Consider the following 20,961-nt stretch of genomic DNA (forward strand, 5'->3'; position numbering starts at 1 on the left):
TCTAAGACTGGTTGACATCTGGTAAGTCTCCCAGCGATTTCCCATACATTTAAGGTTTGGCACTATTTATGTGCGTTTCATCGGACTTTTGAGCACTTGAATTTCCTCTTGCCAAGAAATCCTTGACTCTGTCTGTGCCTGTGAGGGTGTGTGGCCAGGGTAAATTCACGGTTTTGCCACATTGGACTAATTGGATCTAACAGTGACTGTGCCATTGTCTGCTCTGGGTCTTGTAGCACATATTATGAAAGCAAACATTTTGGGTCTGGGGGGAGAGAGGGAGAGGCTGTAGGCAGCTTGGGGCTGGGGTAGGGTTACAGTGTCATGCAGGGGTTACGCCCCCCTCAGTGTCTCCATGCAGCAGCCCTTGACCGTGCCAACCTCCCCCCAACTTCACTCCAGGGTGTGCCATTGTATTCTGTGTAGGGTTCCATTACCTTGTTACAGCACAGTAAATGTCACATAACTTACAGCCCTAGAGCAAACGGACCACATTTTTCATATGAACTTTTCACAAATACGAGCATCCATATTTTACACCCTTCCAATGTATTATTCAGCAAACTTCTGTCTTTCTGCTTCTTTTCCTCTGTTTGTATGTTAAATTGTGTTTGTTTAAACACATGTTCTTTTTACAAAACCAGGCATAAACATTTAGGTTATTCCTTAGGGAAAACATAAATCTGATGATACCTTTCAGAGGTTCAGTGTGAGGATTAGAGCTGAAGTTGTATTATTCACCTCTGAGCCTCAAAAGATATATATCACATTGCACATTTAATGATGCTAGGAGACTTTAGAGATTGGCTACAGAGAGATTAGAATGATTTGTTTCAACTGACTCCTTGTACCTGGTGTCACGCAGGACTTTGCTGCTAAGCCAGTGGGTCCATAAGCGTGAGTGCCCAGCACAACTTGGCCATGACATGGATTCCCTGTAACCCAGGGCGTGAGGTATGGGGAGCCTTCTGATGCAGTGATGACAAGATGATTTATTCTCAGCTCCTGGTAACCCAAACACCCCCTGTGCTGCAGCACCTCGAAGCACCACCTCTGAATCCACAGTGGCTTGCCTCCCCGAGCTGACTGAACGTGAGAGAAACAGAGCCCAGGAGGGAGAAAGACACAAAAGAGAGGCAAGAGGAAAAAGGAGGAGAAAAGAAGGGAGGGAAATCTATAGAGATCTGTCTCTAATCCCCTAATAGGTCCTGTCAATAGAGAATTCAATCCCTGGCTTGGAGAGACACACTCAGATCAACCCAGAGCATGCCGATGGAGCCCGACAGGGAAATGGAAAAGGAGATGGGAGGAGGAGAGATGAGAACAGTGAGTGAGCAAGTGGTGGGTGGACAGGGGTTGGCACATGGCTACAATAAACACAGAAACCAGGGAACGACGAAACTTTAGCCTGCAGCTAAGATCTGCTTCTGTCCACACCATCAGCCAAGCAATCTTTTTGCTCCAGATTTTGGCTGTTTTCCCCCAGTCTGTAGAAAAGAAGTTCATGCTTCCAAGTCTGACATGTAAATGTTGTTTGCCCACCAATTCTGATTCCAAGTGCAGAGGACTATCTTGTTCCTTTCACTGGTAGGGCAAGGAGTGTGTGTTAACACAGTACTGCGAACAAAGTATTTACACTTTACTGGAATTAAACATTCTCTAAAACAGCTGATGGGGGTGTGGTGGCACAGTGGCGCAGTGGGTTTGACTGGGTCCTGCTTTCTGGTGGGTCTGGGGTTTGAGTCTCTCTTGGGGTGCCTTGCGACAGACTGGTATCCTGTCCTGGGTGTGTCTCCTCCCCCTCCAGCCTTACGCCCTGTGTTGCCGGGTTAGGCTCCGGCTCCCCCGTAACCCTGTATGGGACAGGCGGTTTCAGATGATGATGATGTGATGTCAGATAATGTAAAATATCTGACATGACACAGACCTACAGTATGGTTGGGATAGACAAATTATGTATAGTATATGTAGATGGAGTAGTGGTGCAGTGGGAAGGGCTGGTCCCTTAAATGGCCTGGACTGTTTTACTTAGTGTAGGTTCAATCCATCAGTCTATGCTGAGTTTGCATGTCCTCCTGATGTGGGTGTGGGTTTCCTCCCACAGTCCAAAGACATGCTGTTCAGGTTCCCCCATAGTGTGTGTGTGTGTGTGTGTGTGTGTGTGAGTGACAGAGAGAGTGTGTTCCACTGATGTATAGATGAGTGACCCATTGTAAGTAGTGTATCTAGCAGTGTAAGTTACCTTTGTGAATAAGGTGTGTGGGCCGATAACATTACATAGAGTTTGTTGGAAGTCACTTTGGAGAAAATCACCAAATAAATATAAATGTGTGAGGCTAGGGCGCAGTGGCGCAGTGGGTTGGACCACAGTCCTGCTCTCCGGTGGGTCTAGGGTTCAAGTCCTGCTTGGGGTGCCCTGCGATGGACTGGCGTCCTGTCCTGGGTGTGTCCCCTCCCCCTCTGGCCATATGCTCTGTGTTACTGGGTTGGCTCTGGTTCCCCGTGACCCTGTATGGGACAAGCGGTTCTGAAGATGTGTGTGTGTGAGGCTACCACTGCAATGTAGTGAGATCCTGTCCAGATTATACCCTGCCTAGCCTAATGCTCAACACCTCTGGAATAGGTCCTGGACTGCCTCAACCCTGCCTTATAAGCAGCTATTGATAGTGAGTGAGACATGTACAGGTGCCATAGGAAACAAGCTGTATATTATGCAAGCATAAGCTCTGCCTTCAACCATTTATTATTTCCCTTTAGTATACAAAATGTGAGGATTTCATAATTTTCAAGAAAGATTTTACAAAAACATCAGAACTAATCACAACTCCATCTTTCCAAGAGACCCTCTTTCACACACATTCCATCAAAACCAATATGTATATACTTTGGACAGGTAATTCACCAATGTATTTCTACTGTGATTGACTGATCCTGAGTTATATGACAAGATATACCTTCATTACAGTGGTTCTCATCCATCATCCTGGACTTTGGTACACCTAAATTTTTAAAAATTCAGCTGACCTCATCCTTGTGCTAAGTAAATTCATTTAGCCTTCGGTCTCTGTGCTACGACTGATAGCTGCAGTCCTGCGCATGCTGATAGCCTCAAGCACCAGGATGATGATTAGTGCACAGAGACTGTAGATGTGTGTACCCCAGGTGCTGTGCAGTTTTCAGTAAAGGAATGTGCCTGGAGGGTTTTGGGGCAAAGGTGGTCCCCCTGGCCCTCACAGGAAGAGTTTGCTATGGCATGCGGTGCAGTAGGGCTTGCCCCCCTGCTCCTTGAAGATCCCCTGGCTGAGCTGCCGTAGACAGAAAGCACAGACAAAGTGCTCAGGGTGGAACTTGTGATCCAGAGCGGCGATACATCGGCCTGAGATGGGTGCGCCACATCCCCCACAGAGCGTGCCCTGCCGGGAGTGGAAGTGCAGGGTGCAGAGTGGGCGGCCGTCCAGCTCCATAAAGCAGCCATCCGTAAATGGGGTGAAGCAGTCCTGTTAGATTGACATGGAGGAAATTTTGATTTGTACAGACTGGCTTTAATGATTAATAAACAAACAAACAAATTAGTACATTTGCTACATTCATTATAAATTATTTAAAGCTAACAAGAGAAAAGATGAAGGAAAGAGAGCTGGTTTAGTGGAGCTGATTTTACTGTGATTTTACATTTATGTGCCTACTGGTTTATGTGACATCTGTGAATAAAATCTGAGTTAACTTGCCAAATGGTGGAGAAACAAATTATAAAGAAAAGGAGAAAAGGAGAAAATAAGGAAGGAAACTGTGGTGGAGGATCAGCTGCAATACTTATCTATGAATGACATAGAGTTGCAACATCACTGAAATCATTTCTTAAAATGTGTTGTTGTCTAAAGGCATTTTTCTCCACTCAATTCTGTTTTTCAGTAACAGAGCCACAGCATTCAGCTGACCTATAATTAAAGCTGAATTTTTCTCCTAAAACACTAACATTTGTAAACTGTGTTACATCCTTAACTAGTCTTATTATTGAAATAATGTCACACTTACATTTTTTTTTTGACACTTTTCTCCAAAGCAATTCACAATGTTAAGTTACTTAAAATAATTTACACAATTACACATACATACTGTCTGAAAGCGCTTGTCCCAAGCAGGGTTGCTGCGAACCGGAGCCTAACCCAGCAACACAGGGTGCAAGGGACACACCCAGGACGGGATGCCAGTCCATCACAGGACATCCCAACTAGAACTTGAACCCCAGCCCTGCCAGAGAGCAGGACCTGGCCAAGCCCGCTGCGCCCCAGTGCCCCTGGGGCCCCCACGATTTACACAATTATACATCAGTAATTTTTACTGGAGCAATTCAGCATAAGTATCTTGTTCAAGGGTACTACAGCAGGAAGTAAACTGGAACTTTTGAGTGGAAGGTGACAATTCTAATCACAATGCTACCTGCTAATCCATACACAAATAACTGGAGTGAAGTGTTGTCTTGGACATTTTGGAATATTTATAATACGTTCTACTAAGTTGTGACCAACGGAAAACCATGTAACATTGGGTGACATACAGCACAGACAAAGCACTGTGGGTGCCAGGTTCCATTGGCAGCAGACAGGTAGTTTTCCCTCACAGGCTGCCCACAACCAGAGCACTTGGGTGCAAAGAGCTGGTAAAAGTCCTTGCTGCAGTAAGGTTTGCCGTCTCGCTCCATAAACCCTGAAATGGCAGAGTGCAGGGAGGACTGTTATTGTGACTTGATTTCAAAGACACAGGAAATGGAGCTTCTGTATGGTAATTGCAGCGCTTTCTGCATGCGAGACTCACCCTCTGGCCCAAACAACTCCCCACACTCCACACAGAAGAAGTGCTCAGGGTGCCAGGAGCGATCCATGGCTGTCAAAATGTTCTGTCAGACAGTTTGAGAACGTGCAATACATGAGTCACACTCTTCAAAACACAGGTGCAGAAGAAAAAGCCAACAGCCATCGAGGTCTCAGCCAACTAGATGTGCAACTGTTACATTTACATTAATTTATTTAGGAGATGCTTTTTTCCAAAGTGACTTACAATCGACATTATGTAGTGTCACCAGCCCACACACCTTATTCACCACGGTGACTTACACTGCTAGATGCACTACTTACAACAGGTCACTCATCCATAGATCTGTGGAACACACTCTCTCTCTGTCACTCACACACTATGGGGAAACCTGAACAGCATGTTTTTGGACTGTAGGAGGAAACTGGAGCACTGAGAGGAAATCCACGCAGACATGGGGATCGAACCCACGTCCTCTCGCACCACCCAGGCGCTGTGAGACAGCAGCGCTACTTGCTGTTAAAAAAAAGTATTTCCATTTGTTAATCAAACATAAATTTTCAGAAACTACTTATCCATTTCAGGATCACAGTGATCTGGAGCCTATCCCAAAAAGAGTAAGGCAGGGAACACCCTGAAAGGGATGGCAACCAGTTCAAGTTCAAGTTAAAGAATGAAGCTAAATGAATAAATGTAAGTTCAAGTTCAAGTTGCTTTATTGTCATTCCTCTATATAGCTTGTATACAGTGGAACGAAATGTCGTTTCTCTGGAGACCATGGTGCAACACAGAACAAGAGGGTACAAGACAATAAATAAATACACAGGTCAGGATGTGGATGCGGACATGGGCTGTGAACTGTAGGCAGTTTGTAGTATATGGAGTCATGCTGGTTTAGCTGTTTGACTGTGCCAAGTGAGCGTTGGGAGGCAGCACGGTGTTGAGTAAACACAGCCATTCACACATGCACACACTAAAGGCCATTTCAAGTGATCAAACTAACAGGAGCATGTTTCTCTGGACTATGGGAGGAAACCAGAGCACCGGAAGAAACCCAGGCAAACATAGGCAGTATATGCAAAAACTATTCAGACTGAGCCAGATTTTATCCCAGAGCCCAATCACTGTGACACAGTGCTGCTCCCCAAATAAGTATTTCAAGTATTGAAAATGTAAAATGTATTTAGAATCATTTCAACAGTTAAAAATACTTCTGCATTTATTTCAAGGCTTAAATGGAATAAAACGCCACTTCACTCATGTTTGATACGTCTGTGGATATGCATCTCTTTTGGATTCACTTCTCCCCTGATCTCTTCAGCACATGATAAACATGTAAATGTTGATCCTTAATAATTTTGTGATTACAAATTATAGTAGATAACACCTTTATGCAACTACTCGTGTGATATGTATTGGTTCATATGGTGGAATGTGACAGATTAACTGTACTTTAGAATAACATGTCTGCATTCACATTGCTCCTTCTGTTGATGTAATGCACTCATTGTATTTTTCTCCAAGATGAATGTTGCTTTGGAGAAGGGTGTCTACTAAATAAATAAATGTAAACGTAAATGTACAGATATCTTCTTTTGTTCACGTAAGTCTGTGAGTGACGCACAGATTTGTCAATATGGGACAAACTAAAATTCCACTGTGTTTTAGCCAGAAATATGTAATAGATCCAACTGATTTAATTCCCTTTCAAATTTCTATGCATGAAACTATATCTTTTAGCCATTCATTTCCTTTTTCTGAACACAGATGAGATAAAGAAACAAAATTAAAAAAGGATATAATGAATGAGTGGCGTACACAAAGTAATAATCGGCCTTGCTTAGTACTGGATGGCTTTATGATGAATATTATTATTATTATTATTATTATTATTATTATTAGTCCTCCAAACTGACCCATGAGGATAAAGGAGCTTTTGAAAGATAAAACAGGTGACTTTTGATACACAGTTGTTACTGTCCCCCAGTGCTTTTTGTAATTTTAGGTAAACTGAAAAGTGGTATTAAATAACATTCTTTGTAAACGCAAATTTTCAGAAGTTTGTATCTCAGAGGAAAACTGTAATAACTTCTCCTGTTATGAGAATAATGACACAGAAGCAGCGCCTAGAAGCAAAGGGACTGCGATGTGTATTTTAACAAGAAGATGGCTTGTCACATACACACACTTTAACCCACCCCTTCAGGGCCATGCAAACAGTACAATTCACTTGAAAAGTATGCATTTAAATTACAGACAAAAAGAGACCCAGAGGAAACTGACACAAAAGTCTGCAGTTTCCATATAGACAGTTGTGGTCTGATCTAATCCCCAAATCCATTGCAGTGATGAAACAGCTGAACCTTCCAAACACACACACACACACACACATTTTCAGAACCGCTTGTCCCATACAGGGTCACGGGGAACCGGAGCCTACCCGGTAACACAGGGCGTAAGGCCGGAGAGGGAGGGGACACACCCAGGACGGGACGCCAGTCCGTCGCAAGGCACCCCCAGCGGGACTCGAACCCCAGACCCACCGGAGAGCAGGACTGTGGTTCAACCCACTGCGCCACCGCACCCCCCACCTTCCAAACAACTGTTGCCAATTCAACAAAACATTGTGGATAAGATAGATAGATAGATAGATAGATAGATAGATAGATAGATAGATAGATAGATAGATATGGCATAAATTGTAAAGGCGTCATGTTGGGTCAAAGCACCTGTTAAGTAAATCAAAGAATACTAAAGTTTACCTGTAGGATTGGGCCCTTGCAATAGGCACAGCGGGGGGCAAAGAGGTTTTGGTAATCCTTCTCGCAGTATGGCTTCCCCTCTTTCTCAAAGAAGCCAGTGATGCCCAGTTCCACTCCGCATACCATGCAGACGAAGTGTTCTGGGTGCCAAACTTCCCCCAGGGCTGTGATCATCTAGAAAGGAGCAGGAGGCAGTATGAGACAGCACCAGCTGATAGCGTGGTAGGTACTACAGTAGTATGGATTAGCAATGGTGTGAGAGACTGAGAAAGACAGATGATGTGGGTGGCATTTTAGATCTTACTGGAATGATGAGGCAAGAGGACACAACATGAATGAGAATAAAAAAATGACAGAAAAAAATCAAGAAACTAGTTGTGAACTATATACTCCACCTTTCCCACAATGCACTTGCCGCAGGAGGCACACTGGCCCTTGGCTGAAGTGCGTACGCCCATTTTTTCCATGTCTGAGCTCAGGCAGCCCAGGAGGTCGTCTATGGAGGCACCAGACTGGTTGGACTTGGGTGTTTTGTCAGATGACTGATCAGACGCCTTTGGCACACTTATCTCCACCATTGGTACTTGTCCTTCTGCCTTGTCCTTCGCCTCCTCTTCTTTCTTGTTTCCATCTTTTGGAAGGAGGGGGGGTGTGGCAGAGGTTATGGGTGAATTGGGGAGCTAAAAGCAAGAGCAGCATTATATGTTATTATTCTGATCATATTACATCATAAAATTACATATTACCTCAATCTTACACTGAACAGAAAACTACAAATTCTGAAATATTTCATTTTTGTGGTTGAAAGAAATGCTAACTATAATAAACAGCTACAAAGAATAGCATAAATAAGAATAAAATAAATAATACATAGTAATACTTAAAAATGTTGGCTTAAAAATGCTGGTAAAGAATGTTACAACATTATGTAAGATGACAGTGGAACAATAATTTTCAAGTCAAATTTTCAAAGATATTCAGAGCTTTTACTAAATAAAACATTTAACTAAACCAAGATTAGATATAATCTACAATCTGTTTTTAAAATGTTGTCATTTATGTTGACATTTGTGTCATTTATGTTGACATTTGTGTCATTTATGTATCCTGATGAAGTCATAATATTATCTGAAACATGACATGTTTCTGATGCTCTCAAACAAATATGTAATTGATTACTTTTACCAAGTGAACTTATACATCCCATCAAGTCTGAGGAATGCTTGCACAGAGCTCCCTCTGCAGACCATGTAAAATGAAGGAAATCAAGCACTGATTTCATGGGATATTAGTTCTGTACGGCACTGACAGCAGGATGAATGTAAAAGCATGCAAAGTTACCCCCAGATCCAGACCCAGTAGAGTCTGCATGATGGAGTCCAGTTCCAGAGTGGCTGATCGGGGGGTCAGCAACATGGGCTCTGCTGCTTCCCGTATTTGGCTGATGCATGGAGGCCATGCAGTGTGGAGTGAAAGGAGGGGTGACTCATGAGGGGTCAAAGTAAGGACAGTTTAAGACAGCAGAATCATATGGAGGGAAATGTGACACCAGTGGAGGAAAGGATTACTGCCAGAGCTAATAAGAACATACATCAAGGTCCCAGACCCAGGGAAAGTCCAGGAGACTGATACAAATTAGTGAGGACACAAAGGAACCACAAGAACTGCTAACAATGAGTGAGAAGTCATGAATGAATGGTACAACATTAATAACAAATAGATCCATACACATACTTGCCTGAAACCAGATTCCTCAAAATCCTCCATCATGATTATTTAGATTAGATGGATAACATTTTATTGGCCAAGTGGGTTTGCACATACATGGAATTTTACATGTTGCTCATTCCGACACTTTTAACATAACCAGACATTAAAATAGTAGAGTAAATATAAAGTAACAGATGAAAATACACTAAATACTATCCAAATACAGTAGTACAATGATGTGCAGGGATGTGTATGTGCATATCTAGATGTTGGTGAAAACTTTGATAAATGTATTATTTTAGGATTTACTATAATGTGTTGTCAGTGTAAAGTTTCGACTGTATTATGTTAGTTTAGTATGTGAATGGCAACAGTAGAATTTTGACGTTCATCCAAGAGTGGCTATATGTTATACTCTCACCTATATATATGGACAGTGTCCTCAGTCTTGTCAGGAAGCCTGGACATGTACACTGGCGTGATCTGGAGGAAATCAGAAGTACAAAGATATACTGAGTCTTCGGAAATAATTTTATAGGGTGTCACATATGGAGGGGGTGTGGTGGCGCAGTGGGTTGGACCACAGTCCTCCTCTCCAATGTGTCTGGGGTTCGAGTCCCGCTTGGGGTGCCTTGCGACGCACTGGCGTCTCGTCCTGGGTGTGTCCCCTCCCCCTCCGGCCTTACGCCCTGTGTTGCCGGGTAGGCTCCGCGACCCCGTATGGGACAAGCGCTTTTGAAAATGTGTGTGTGTGTGTCACATGTAAAATCACAGTAATTCCTTGCATTTCATTTCCTTCGCTGATGATTATTCCAAAAGATGCATATGAAATAGGATAAGGAGTAATGCAACTAAATTTCTTAATTACCTGCCCAGGTTTACTGGTTGCTCCCCCTTGAGCAACCCCTCCCACCGTCGACTCAGAGACTGCTTCATGCCCCTCGGTACCCTGAGAAGAAGCACTAGCCAGTTCTTCAAGGAGAGTGTCTGTGAAGTTATAACCAATAGTCTCAAATGGATTTGAAAAAAAATTCTTTTGGACGTTTCAGAGTTGATTTAGGGGCTGTAGATACTTAAACAGCTTGCTCTCTTTTCCAGATAAACCTATGATGGCATTCCTATGGACTTTAGTGTGGGCACATTTTAATATATTTTTTAATGTTCTGAGTATGTTCTGGCCATCAAACTAAATATGCTTTTAGTATCTCAACACAGCTGGTTTCCATCTGTTTTTACTGTAAGAAACTGAGTCTCAAATATAGTTCTGTGTAACTGTTCTGTATAACTGGAGCAGTGTTATATTTCACTTCTGTAAGAGCTGCACATACAGCAGCTGCACCTGCAGAAGCAAGTTTTCCTCTTGTCTTCTGCAAGGTGATTTGCGCTGGCGTGCTCACTTTTGAACGTTTCCTCATCGTTCTCTCATTTCCTGAGGAAATGAGCTCAGTAACGTGGGTGTTGCTCACAAGGCAGAAGTGATACTCTCTAATGGTGAATATCTCTTCTACTGCCGATACTTTGGGGGTTCGTTCTGTGAACTCTGCTCTGTTTTGTTCTGATGTTAGTGTGAGGTTAGTGTTAGTGTGAAGTCTGAGGCAATTTGTGTATGTATTATTAGTATTGACAAATCTGCACATATTACTGTCGCTGAATCTCATAGCTGAATCTCACAGTTATCACAGAAGAAAGCAGAAAGACAAAATAAAAAGAGAAATCAACTGAGATTTTATAAGAATGTTTGAAAACAGAATATGAATATTGTAATGTTAATATCACACAATACAAAATGCATATTCAATAACATTTTCTATGCTTCCTCTTAAACTACCACTTAAATCTTTAATCATATTCTATTTTACATCAGTGTAAATATATTTTGACATAATTTTTGCCATCTTTTTTTTCTGTTTGCTTGATGAGTCTTTGTCCTTTCTACATCCTCCCTCTTCCCTTTTCGAGAATTAAATTTATCACAACATACAGTCTAAATCTTCCAAGAATCTATATCCATGTAAGCAAGGAAAACACTTACCAAGATCATCCATCTTTGCCCAATGAAAAATTTAAAAATAAAACGATATGTTTGTGCTGGACATCAGGGTTTGCATGTCATCAGGAATATGGCTTTTGATTTGATAAGCACTGTGGCAACCACACAATTTTTTCACCAAAGTGAAACTGCTGCTTCCTGTGACAGTTTCTCTTTACATGACTTGTAGTCATACTCCTGCCTTTACATTGTTTCCATTTTAGGTAATCACTTATGTGGTATTTTGTCACAACATGCAGTTTATTATCAGAATCTTCTTAACTTTGTCTATCATAGTATCACACTGTGTTCTTTGTTCCTAAAGACACAGAGAAAACCGTAGCCTCTGTAATACCTTTAGATCATTTGACTTCTGTCTTAATAAACAATTATTACTCATCTACTTATGATTGTACTGTTGAAGTACACCTGACTTTTTAGCTTTAATTTTTCTAAATATGTCTACTGGATTTTGAAGGCTAGAAAAAACTGAACTTATAACTTTTACAATACTTTCAGATACTTTACATTGCGAGAGATACGCCGGTCTGTAACTTTGCAAAAACTGGGTAGGTCCTTACAAACACAACTTTCACTCAAAATAATTTAAAATATTTTTTGCAAATTATTTGTCTATAGGGGGCGCAGTGGGTTGGACCAAGTCCTACTTTCTAGTGGGTCTAGGGTTCGAGTCCCGCTTCGGGTGCCTTGCGACGGACTAGCGTCCCGTCCTGGGTGTATCCCCTCCCCCTCCGGCCCTACGCCCTGCGTTGCCGGGTAGGCTCCGGTTCCCCGTGACCCCGTATGGGACAAGCCGCGGTTCAGAAAGTGTGTGTGTGTATTTGCCTATGAAAAACACACTACATTATCATGTCCAGCTTTGTAAGAGAATGATTTAAAACGTATTTTTTAATATCTTTGTACCAACTCTGTCAATTGTTTTAAACGTGAAACAGTAACGTACAGACACAGTACAGTAGGCAGGGTCCAGGGAAACAACAATAAATTAATAAAAGAAGAAATTCATGTACATTAAATTGAAATAAAAAAACATTTTGCATTGGAAATCACGATCTTCCTCCCAAATGTTCCATTAATTAAGATATTACTGTAATATAACTATAAACGATTGCCAGGCTACTTCACTTACGAGTACACACACAGGCACGTACACATACACGTGCATTATTGTGTTAAAAACAGCATTTCCCATGTTCCTCTACGCTGAAGGCAGAGCCAGATGGGAAAGAAGTATGAGGTTTTCCACTTCCTATCGTGCTGCTCTCGTAGTTTTTGCAGGCCCTTAGCTCTTGGGCCAACGATTTTCCTTTAGTATTTGCTTTACAGCACAGTGAATTTGGCTGTTATAATTAATTTATAAATATGTAAGTTGTTTTATTCATATATTAGGAATTACTTTGAAAAACATTTTTCTGCCACACGAGGTGCTGAGCGGAATTGACCAGCTCGCGCACGGGCGGTCTTAACTTAAAAGGGCAACTGAAAGCGCGAGAGGTGGGCGCGCTCTCGTGAGTGGGGTCCACTCGTCCCGACCAGGTAAAGAATCATGTCATTCACGCCTGGATTTATTTTTTTACCTGAAGACTAGTCGACTTATAAGCCATAAGGCGACAGACACAGATACATTGATTGATTTACCCGCTTAGCTGGGTAATTTTATTTGCCCAATTCAAGGTAATTACCTTTCTCAGGGTACTTCTACAGCTGGGGTGAGATTCGAACCAGAAACCACGACCTGACAATTTAAATTTAGCTGACACAAAGTGACTTGCAATGTTAAGATACTTACAAATTATTTACCCATTTTGTACTGCTAATTTTACTAGAGCATTTTAGGGTAAGTACTTTGCTCAAGGCAAGGGTTGTACAGTATGACAGTTGAGTTGGCAGGTTTCGAACCTTTTAACCTTCAGATCTGAAGGCCCTTTGTATTAGCTGGGGAAGTAAGTATGCTGGAAGTGGCTGTATCACCAGCAGCCCAGAGAAAAAATGCAGAGAATGAATGATGTATATTTGAAACATCGCTTGTATGACACACAAGCAGCTCTAAACACTCTGCACTACCTGCTGCCTTACCCAAGTTAAAGTGATGTATGATTAATTCATTACTCAGGTGATTTAGAACAGCATAGCGGGTGGACACCTGTACTCTTGAACAAGTAAACATTACAGTCAAAACGACCCATTATTTTAGTTCTGTAGTTCACCTGAGACAAGTAGCTTTTAAAACAGTACCTGTTGTTTTTTGGCAGTGCACCCTGCTTCAGTGGTGATGTCGTCGTCGCGGGATGCACTGCGACGGCAGCGGCGGCGGGAGCTGGATGCACGACGGAGCAAATCGAGGGTTCGCCTGGGAGCCTGCCTGCAGAGCTGGGGCCAGCTGAAGGAGAGCCTGGGCTTTGTGCTGCACTCAGAGCTCGCCCAGTTCCTGTTGGAGAGGCATGGAAACACCAACACAAGCAACTTATTATCACGTTTATTTATTTGGCAGATGCTTTTCCCCGAAGCGACTTCCAGTGAACTCTATCTAGTGCTATCAGCCCACACACCTTAGTTGACTTACACTGCTAAAGATACACTACTTACAATGGGTCACTCATCCATACACCAGTGGAACACACACTCTCTGCCACTCACACACTATGGGTGAACCTGAGCAGCATGTCTTTGGACTGTGGGAAGAAACCAGAGCACCCAGAGGAAACCCACGCAGACATGGGGAGAATATGGAAACTCCACACAGACTGAACAGGGATCGAGTCGATGTCCTCTCGCACCACCCAGGCGCTGTGAGATAGTAGCACTACTCTCTGTGCCACCGTGCTGCCCTAATACTGTTTACACTAGTATTGTTACTAGGCTTGGAAGTGGGCTTGAATCTGACTCAGTCTTCATGGAGTGTGCATGTTCTTCTGTGTTTGTGTAGGTTTCCTCCAGGTGCTCAGGTTTCTGTCTGCAGTCCAAAGATATTTCAGGTGAATTGGTCACTCTGGATTGCCCATATTGTCTGTGTGCAAATGAATGAGTGTGTGATTTAGTTTGTGACAGATTGGTGTCCCATTTGAGGTGTACTCTCTCACACCAGAGTTTGGGGCCATCGCCACACTGTATTGTGCCAGCAGTTTTTGATAAAGGATAGATGGATAAATGCAGTTTAAATATTTTCAAAGAAATGCAGCAGCATAATTCCAGTTTGTGAACCAGAACTTAACTGTATGATACCAACAAGGCCAATGTCTTTGATTCCTGGCTGTTAAAACAGGGTTGTAGTCTCAGTCCATATTTAGTGTATCACTACAATTAATCATTCAGCTTTATTAAGTATTAACCTGACTTCACTAAGTTACCTTTTTTGTGACTAGTGAGGGTAACTGGTTTCAAGTGAGCTGGAACTCCTGAGGGGGGAGCGGTGGCGCAGCGGGTTTGGCCGGGTCCTGCTCTCTGGTAGGTCTGGGGTTTGAGTCCTGCTTGGGGTGCCTTGCGGCGGACTGACGTCCCGTCCGGGCTGTGTCCCCTGCCCCTCCAGCCTTTCGCCCTGTGTTAGGCTCTGGTTTGTCGAGCCCCTGCCTCGGACAAGTGGTTTCAGAGTGTGTGTGTGTGTGTGTGGAACTCCTGAACATTGCAGGTCAGCAAGACCAGCGTGAAGAACAGGAATAGGAAAATGGGAAAACAATGTTAGAAGTCACTTGTCTAAGTTATGTCAGCCTTTGAATGTTTCTGAGACAGAAACACACTCAGATTTTCAAATGTAACTTGTGTTTTTCTCTTTCTCAGCTACTACTCCAAAGTTTGTGTCAAGTGTTCAGGTACATTTCCTAAACATCAATAGCTTGTTTTTATTTAGCTGTGTTGGCATGTACAAATGGCACATTATAACCTTTGATATGGGAAGAAAACAGCTGTAATTCTTTCATACTGTGAAAGGTTGGTCGTAAAAGCACATTTAAACTCTAGTCTGTTTTTTCTTTTCTTGTTCCAGGCACTCTGGAGGATGACGAAAGGGCAAGAGTCATGGCAACATCAGGGGCATCACTCCATCGCCTGGTGTTGCTGGTCCACGACCATGGGCAGCAGTGTCCCTACCCACCTGCCCTTAAACCCTATACCCCTTTGGAGGACCACATTGTTTGTGGAGGAAGGCTGGTGGAGAAGGGAGCAAGGCAGAAGGGAGCCAGGAGAAGAGGACTGAGGAACTCTAAGAAACATACGCAGCCTGATGTTTCTTCTCAGGAGAAGGAGCTGGCGCAACCAAGTGAGGGGTCAAAATCAAACCTTGAGCTGTGGTACACCTGCAAGGGAGGGCATAGTTTCTCATGGTGCCCTTGCCAGGATGTGAGAGAGGGTGACAACAATGGCGTCGTACAGGGAGAACTTCTTCCTGATGATGCAGTGGGGTCTGGGGAGCCAGGGAGAAAAGGGTCTAAGGGCACCAAGACAGAGCTTGACAAAGAAGAAGTGCAGCCTGCTGAGGACACCGGAAGCAGACCTTGTGATGAGGGCCTGTTAACCTCAGAGGGGGGAGGTCAGCTCGAGGAAGAGGAAATGGTCCTTAGAGCTCCAGAGACTGAAGAAGACAGATTAGGTGTTACTTTTTTTCCTGCATCACTCTTCCTTGTTCCAGTCCTCACTGTTGCTTGACTACAACCTGTAATGTAATTATGTTGTTTGTAATTATGTTCTTTGCCCAGAGGAAGGATTTGCACAGGCGATGGAATCAGATGCAATAAGTGATGTTCTGCTTGCAGATCCCACACAGCCACAGGAATCATGGTTGATGATTTTTTGCTTAATGTTTTCCCTATAATTATTTAATTCTTTTGTAAATAATCCATCTTAATTTCAAAAGCATTTTCTCTCTTTGTGCTATAGGCAGCCTTCAGACAGTGAAGAGAAGGACTTGGATTGTGTTGAAGACAAGAGCTACAGCACAGTCTCCAAAAAGTAAAATGTTCACTGCAGTTTTACTGAAATATGTGAGGGGGGAAATCTGCACTCTGGTGATAGAAAATCTGTTCCATGGTCCCAGATTCACAAAGGTGGACCTCTACAAAAAGCACAAACAAATTCATCTTGTTTTTTTCTGCATCAGTTGTGCTGTAAACATTAAAATTTGTGCCATATTTGTTTTTAAGATGAGGGCAGTTTTTAATTTTAGATATTGACTTCACCCTGTCCCACACAAAACTACAGGGACCTGAAACCAGACTCATTTCTTTGTGCTATTTTTGTACCTGTGTAAAATATTATTTTAGCTCTTTTACTTCACTTGAATATGAGGTTGATGTCTCGGAACCAAAACATTTACGCATGTCTAATAACATTTAAAAACTGATTATCAGCTTCCAAGGATTCAATAAAGTTCGTCTTACCCCAATCCCAGAGAATGTCTTGCAGTATTGTGGAGAACCACCAGGGGGAGAAAGAGAGAAGCTACCGAGGCCCCATTGCTGAACTCCAGGGCAGTCAAAGGGGGTAGCAGGTGGCTTCCTTTTTGTACTGAATGGAAAATATTTACCATACTTATGCATTTTACATGTGTCAGCAGAGCAAATGCAGGAGGGACATATTGGGACAGCAGTGAAATTGTTCACAGGCATCACATCAGTGCCTTTAAGCTGTTTTTATCCAATCTAATGTTTTAGGAGAAGAGCAAAGGGGATGGGAGATGATGACACATCTCAGATTAGTGGCAAAAGGAAAAGGTTTGACCATTCTCAAAGAGAGCTGCTTCTGTATATTTGCTGCTTTTGTCACTTATTTTAATGTATATATTTAAACAGCTTCAAGTTTGTAAAGCATTTTTGCAATATGTCTCTTAAATACCTAATACTGAAATGTTTCTCCTGGATTCAAAATCTTCTGGATGGTACTACAGCATCATGCTATGTACTCCTGTGTAAATTACTGAAACTTGTTATGCTATGTTTTTGTGATATTTATGATGGTACTTGTATTTAGCACATTAGATATGTGATGAAATGAGCTTAGTTATATTTCAGTTAATGCTTTTGAAGTAGTGTGTGTTAAACTAGATGAGTTTTGCAGGTACAAAATTGCAGGATCTTTTAATTTAGGTTTTTAGAGTCTTTGTTAAATTGCTTCAATCTGCTCTGCAGAAAGGCCACACCTAGAGATATTCTGCCTTGTGAGTTTGATGGCTGTGGGAAGATATTCTCAACCCGCCAGTACCTCAATGTGAGTAGAACTTGCATCTGACATATCCATACATGCAAGACTTGCTACTTCATCAGAGCATCTGTATCTGTCCCTTTCTATCTGCTCAGCACCACATGAAGTACCAGCACTTCCAGCAGAAGACCTTTTCCTGCTCCCACCCGGCCTGTGGGAAGTCCTTCAACTTCAAAAAGCACCTGAAGGAACATGAGAAACTGCACAGCAGTGAGTCATCTTTGATTGCTTCAGTCAGAGTCAGTTTCTTACAGTGCTTCCTGTGTTAGCACATGTCCTCAAAGACAACAGCAGTGAGTCCTTCTCTGTCACAGTACTCATGGCACATTGGCACAACAGTCAGTTACACTCTTTGTTCTTTCTTGAAGAATTGTTGCTATTGTCTCAATCTTTATCCAAGTCTTGTTTCTTGTATGTTCCAGCAAACTTTTTGTTGCCCTTGCTGACAAGCCTCTGATACATGTTATCCCTTTAAAGAAGCCTTCTTAGCCACGACCGCTGAGAATTTGTCAGTTTTGTGAGATGCTTATTGGTCATTTGCAAATTCCGGCAAACACTTCTCATGCATCTGCCTGATTCAATTCTACCATCTGCTCTTGAACTGATGGTGGGCCCCTTATCTACTCCATACTGCTTGTCTCTTCCCCTTTCTACCAGTGCATTTCCCCAGACTTCTGTGTATGCCACATTATACATGTTGCAGTCTGTACTTTGTGTTTTCACTTCATTCTCTGGAATTTAGGAACATTAGGAGCATTATACACTTTAGTGATAAATTTTGTAAACATTAATGAAGAATTTTGCTTGTTTGGATAAATAAATATTACTGGTGATGTTTTTTGGAGAGTGAACATCAGAGGGAGTAAATGTAAGAGTTCTGTGGACTCTGAGTACATGTATGGCTTCAGCGAGTACACTGGAGAGTGAATATGTTTTGCGCTATTTACCACATGTGTGCCATTTTCTATTTGAGATCAGAGGGACTACATCTGCGAGTTCTGTGCCCGTGCTTTCCGCACCAGCAGTAACCTGATCATCCACCGGAGGATCCACACTGGAGAGAAGCCTCTGCAGTGAGTCCCCGACTCATCATACTGCAGAAAAGCCTTTGTCTCTCAGTCTGTCTTAGGGTCATTGTCTAACTTTAGCTGATCCTTTTTTTTTTTTAATTTTATTTTATTTAAAAAGTGTACACTTAGTTGTCATACACCAAAAAAACTACAACAATGGCTTACACAAATATATCTTTTTCACACAACAGCCTTAAGTTAACAGAATTTTTGCTCAGTTGTAGTCATTTTAAATCTACAACAGGTATTTTATTCACTGCCTGCTATGTCTTTCATTCTTTAAAGCATGTGGACTATATACTTCTTTAATAACAAAATCAATTACTATATTGCCTTTTTCAGCTCACATAGCCAGTATCAGCCAATCACATCCCTTATTTGGTGTCATAAGTACACATTTATTTTTAATGCTACACAGGGCATCTAACTAGATAGTGTCCATATGTTTTACACAGTGAAACATTGCACAGTAATTGCACAAAACCAATTAACCCCATTCTCAGAGCAATTGTCTATAAGGAGGACTCTGAAAACAGTGGAATCTCTGCCTATATGTGTGCAGCATATGGTGGGTAGCTGAATGCTGTTCTGTCCATTACAGGTGCGAGGTGTGTGGCTTCACCTGCCGCCAGAAGGCCTCTCTCAACTGGCATATGCGCAAGCATGATGCTGAAAGTGGCTACCAGTTCCCCTGCGAGATCTGCGGACGTCGCTTTGAGAAGAGGGACAACGTGACTGCGCACCGCAGCAAGAGTCATCCTGACCAATCCATCAGTTCTGCCCCTGTGGCTGATTCTGATTGTGCTGCAACCACTGTAGACTCCCTCACACCCATCACAGACTCCTCAGGCCTTGTGCTGGGTTCCATGGAAAGCAGAGGCTACATCACAAGTTGAATAACCGAGGGTATCTGTCATTGTGACTGAAGTCCCATCTGCTGTGGTGATCGGTCTTGTGATCGGCAGGTGATGTTGGTCAGGGCTGTTGTGTGTACTGTGAACCAAGCTACAGCATGACCCCCACGCTGTAAAATGCCTACACACTGCCTCCACACCATCTGCAATGGTTAGATGTCTTCAGGCAGGAGCTGTATATAATTTGTTGATTGCTATCTTATACTCAAGCATTTACCTGCTGTCTTTCTCACTTTATATCTGCTCATGTCCTTCACAGACATCCATTTACTGGAAATTTGCTTTAATAAACCTTAGTCCAAAATGGGAAATGCCACATGAAGGTGTGCACATTTCCAGTTTAATTTGTGCCACCTTCTCCTTCCTGCAGTAAGTCACTTGATAGTTTATCTTTTTGTTTTTAAAAAAATCATTACATTTTTTCCCTAATTTTCACTAAGCACATAGGTGAGAGGATGAGGAATATTAAATGTGCATTTTGACATTTTCATTTGCATGGTTCTTGTAAAAACATTTGGTAAATACACATATCATGCAGTTTGTAGCCTGCATGTCTGAGATGCCTGATAATTAGTCACTGTTAATAGGGAAGGTCATAGTAAATGGAAGCTTTTTAATTTTACGTAGGATGTACTACTTAATACCAGTTTTAGATCGACTGCAAAAAAAGGGACAGCATGAACAGCGCTGTTCTTATAGTGCCTAGTGAGTCTAGGAAAAGAAGTGAGAAGGTAAAATGTTTTTTTTTTTTTTTTTTTTTTTAGTTGTTTGACTTTGTCTATTGATGTTTAGCTAACTAATCAGAAGGTATCAATATGAAATTAGGTTGAATGTTCGACAAGTTAGATCATATATGCCCTGTACAACTAAATCTTGTCAGTTCCCTAGTGTAACATACTGGCATGTGTGCCAGTAGAAAGTGACCAGAAATGAGGCAGCACAGTGTTGACTTATACTTTTATTTTATAATAAAACTAACAAATTCCAATTTGAAACACACAAGACCCCAACTTCACTTAGTCCATTCATTGTTCACATTCCATTTATACTTTTTCCTCCATTTAAATACCTTAGCCAGACCTGAGTCTCGGGTGCATCTGATAATCCAGTGGATGGGTGTGATCTACCCTTTTGCATGCCACGCATATGTAGTAGCCTCTACTGTGTTAAAATTACACTTTTAAATAATACATTTCTTTTCCGGTACATTTTTGTTTTTGTATTTTTTTTTTACGAAAGCCAGTGATGGGGTTATTTTATTTATATTATAGAAAATTTTGTGTGTGAAATATTACATAAATATAATTAAAAACAGTTAGAAGGCAGAGAATTAAAATATAGAAAACTTTGAAGGTACAGAACCAGAAATTAAGATAGAACCAGAATAAATGAAGAACCCAGTTGTGAATATTTTGATCTGGTAAAATGCAACGTAAGACAAACAATTCCCTATA

General features: G+C 42.0%; 2 protein-coding genes across 3 annotated transcripts; one reads left to right on the plus strand and one right to left on the minus strand.

The window, feature by feature from the left end:
* Positions 1-2,731: 2,731 nt before the first annotated feature.
* Positions 2,732-11,518, minus strand: lpxn (leupaxin). 2 transcript variants are annotated; one of them, XM_018728046.1, is made up of 9 exons: positions 11,317-11,518; positions 10,153-10,271; positions 9,706-9,767; positions 8,916-9,015; positions 7,970-8,254; positions 7,575-7,748; positions 4,816-4,897; positions 4,559-4,707; positions 2,732-3,497 (listed from the first exon to the last, which is right to left on the minus strand). In XM_018728046.1, the coding sequence occupies exons 1-9, from the start codon at positions 11,327-11,329 to the stop codon at positions 3,231-3,233; spliced, it is 1,251 nt and encodes a 416-aa protein (XP_018583562.1). In that variant the 5' UTR covers positions 11,330-11,518; the 3' UTR covers positions 2,732-3,230. The 2 variants fall into 2 exon arrangements, with proteins under 2 accessions (XP_018583562.1, XP_018583563.1); XM_018728047.1 differs by lacking the exons at positions 9,706-9,767; positions 10,153-10,271; positions 11,317-11,518 and having other exon boundaries at positions 7,970-8,205; positions 8,916-9,699.
* A 1,038-nt stretch (positions 11,519-12,556) lies between these two features.
* Positions 12,557-20,732, plus strand: znf692 (zinc finger protein 692). The gene is made up of 12 exons (XM_018728032.2): positions 12,557-12,870; positions 13,587-13,773; positions 15,109-15,140; positions 15,314-15,916; positions 16,023-16,104; positions 16,204-16,275; positions 16,715-16,813; positions 16,977-17,036; positions 17,451-17,529; positions 17,619-17,733; positions 18,497-18,596; positions 19,195-20,732. The coding sequence occupies exons 2-12, from the start codon at positions 13,607-13,609 to the stop codon at positions 19,487-19,489; spliced, it is 1,704 nt and encodes a 567-aa protein (XP_018583548.1). The 5' UTR covers positions 12,557-12,870; positions 13,587-13,606; the 3' UTR covers positions 19,490-20,732.
* Positions 20,733-20,961: the final 229 nt, after the last annotated feature.

Source organism: Scleropages formosus, chromosome 9 (assembly GCF_900964775.1).
Source record: "Scleropages formosus chromosome 9, fSclFor1.1, whole genome shotgun sequence".
NCBI lineage: Eukaryota > Metazoa > Chordata > Actinopteri > Osteoglossiformes > Osteoglossidae > Scleropages > Scleropages formosus.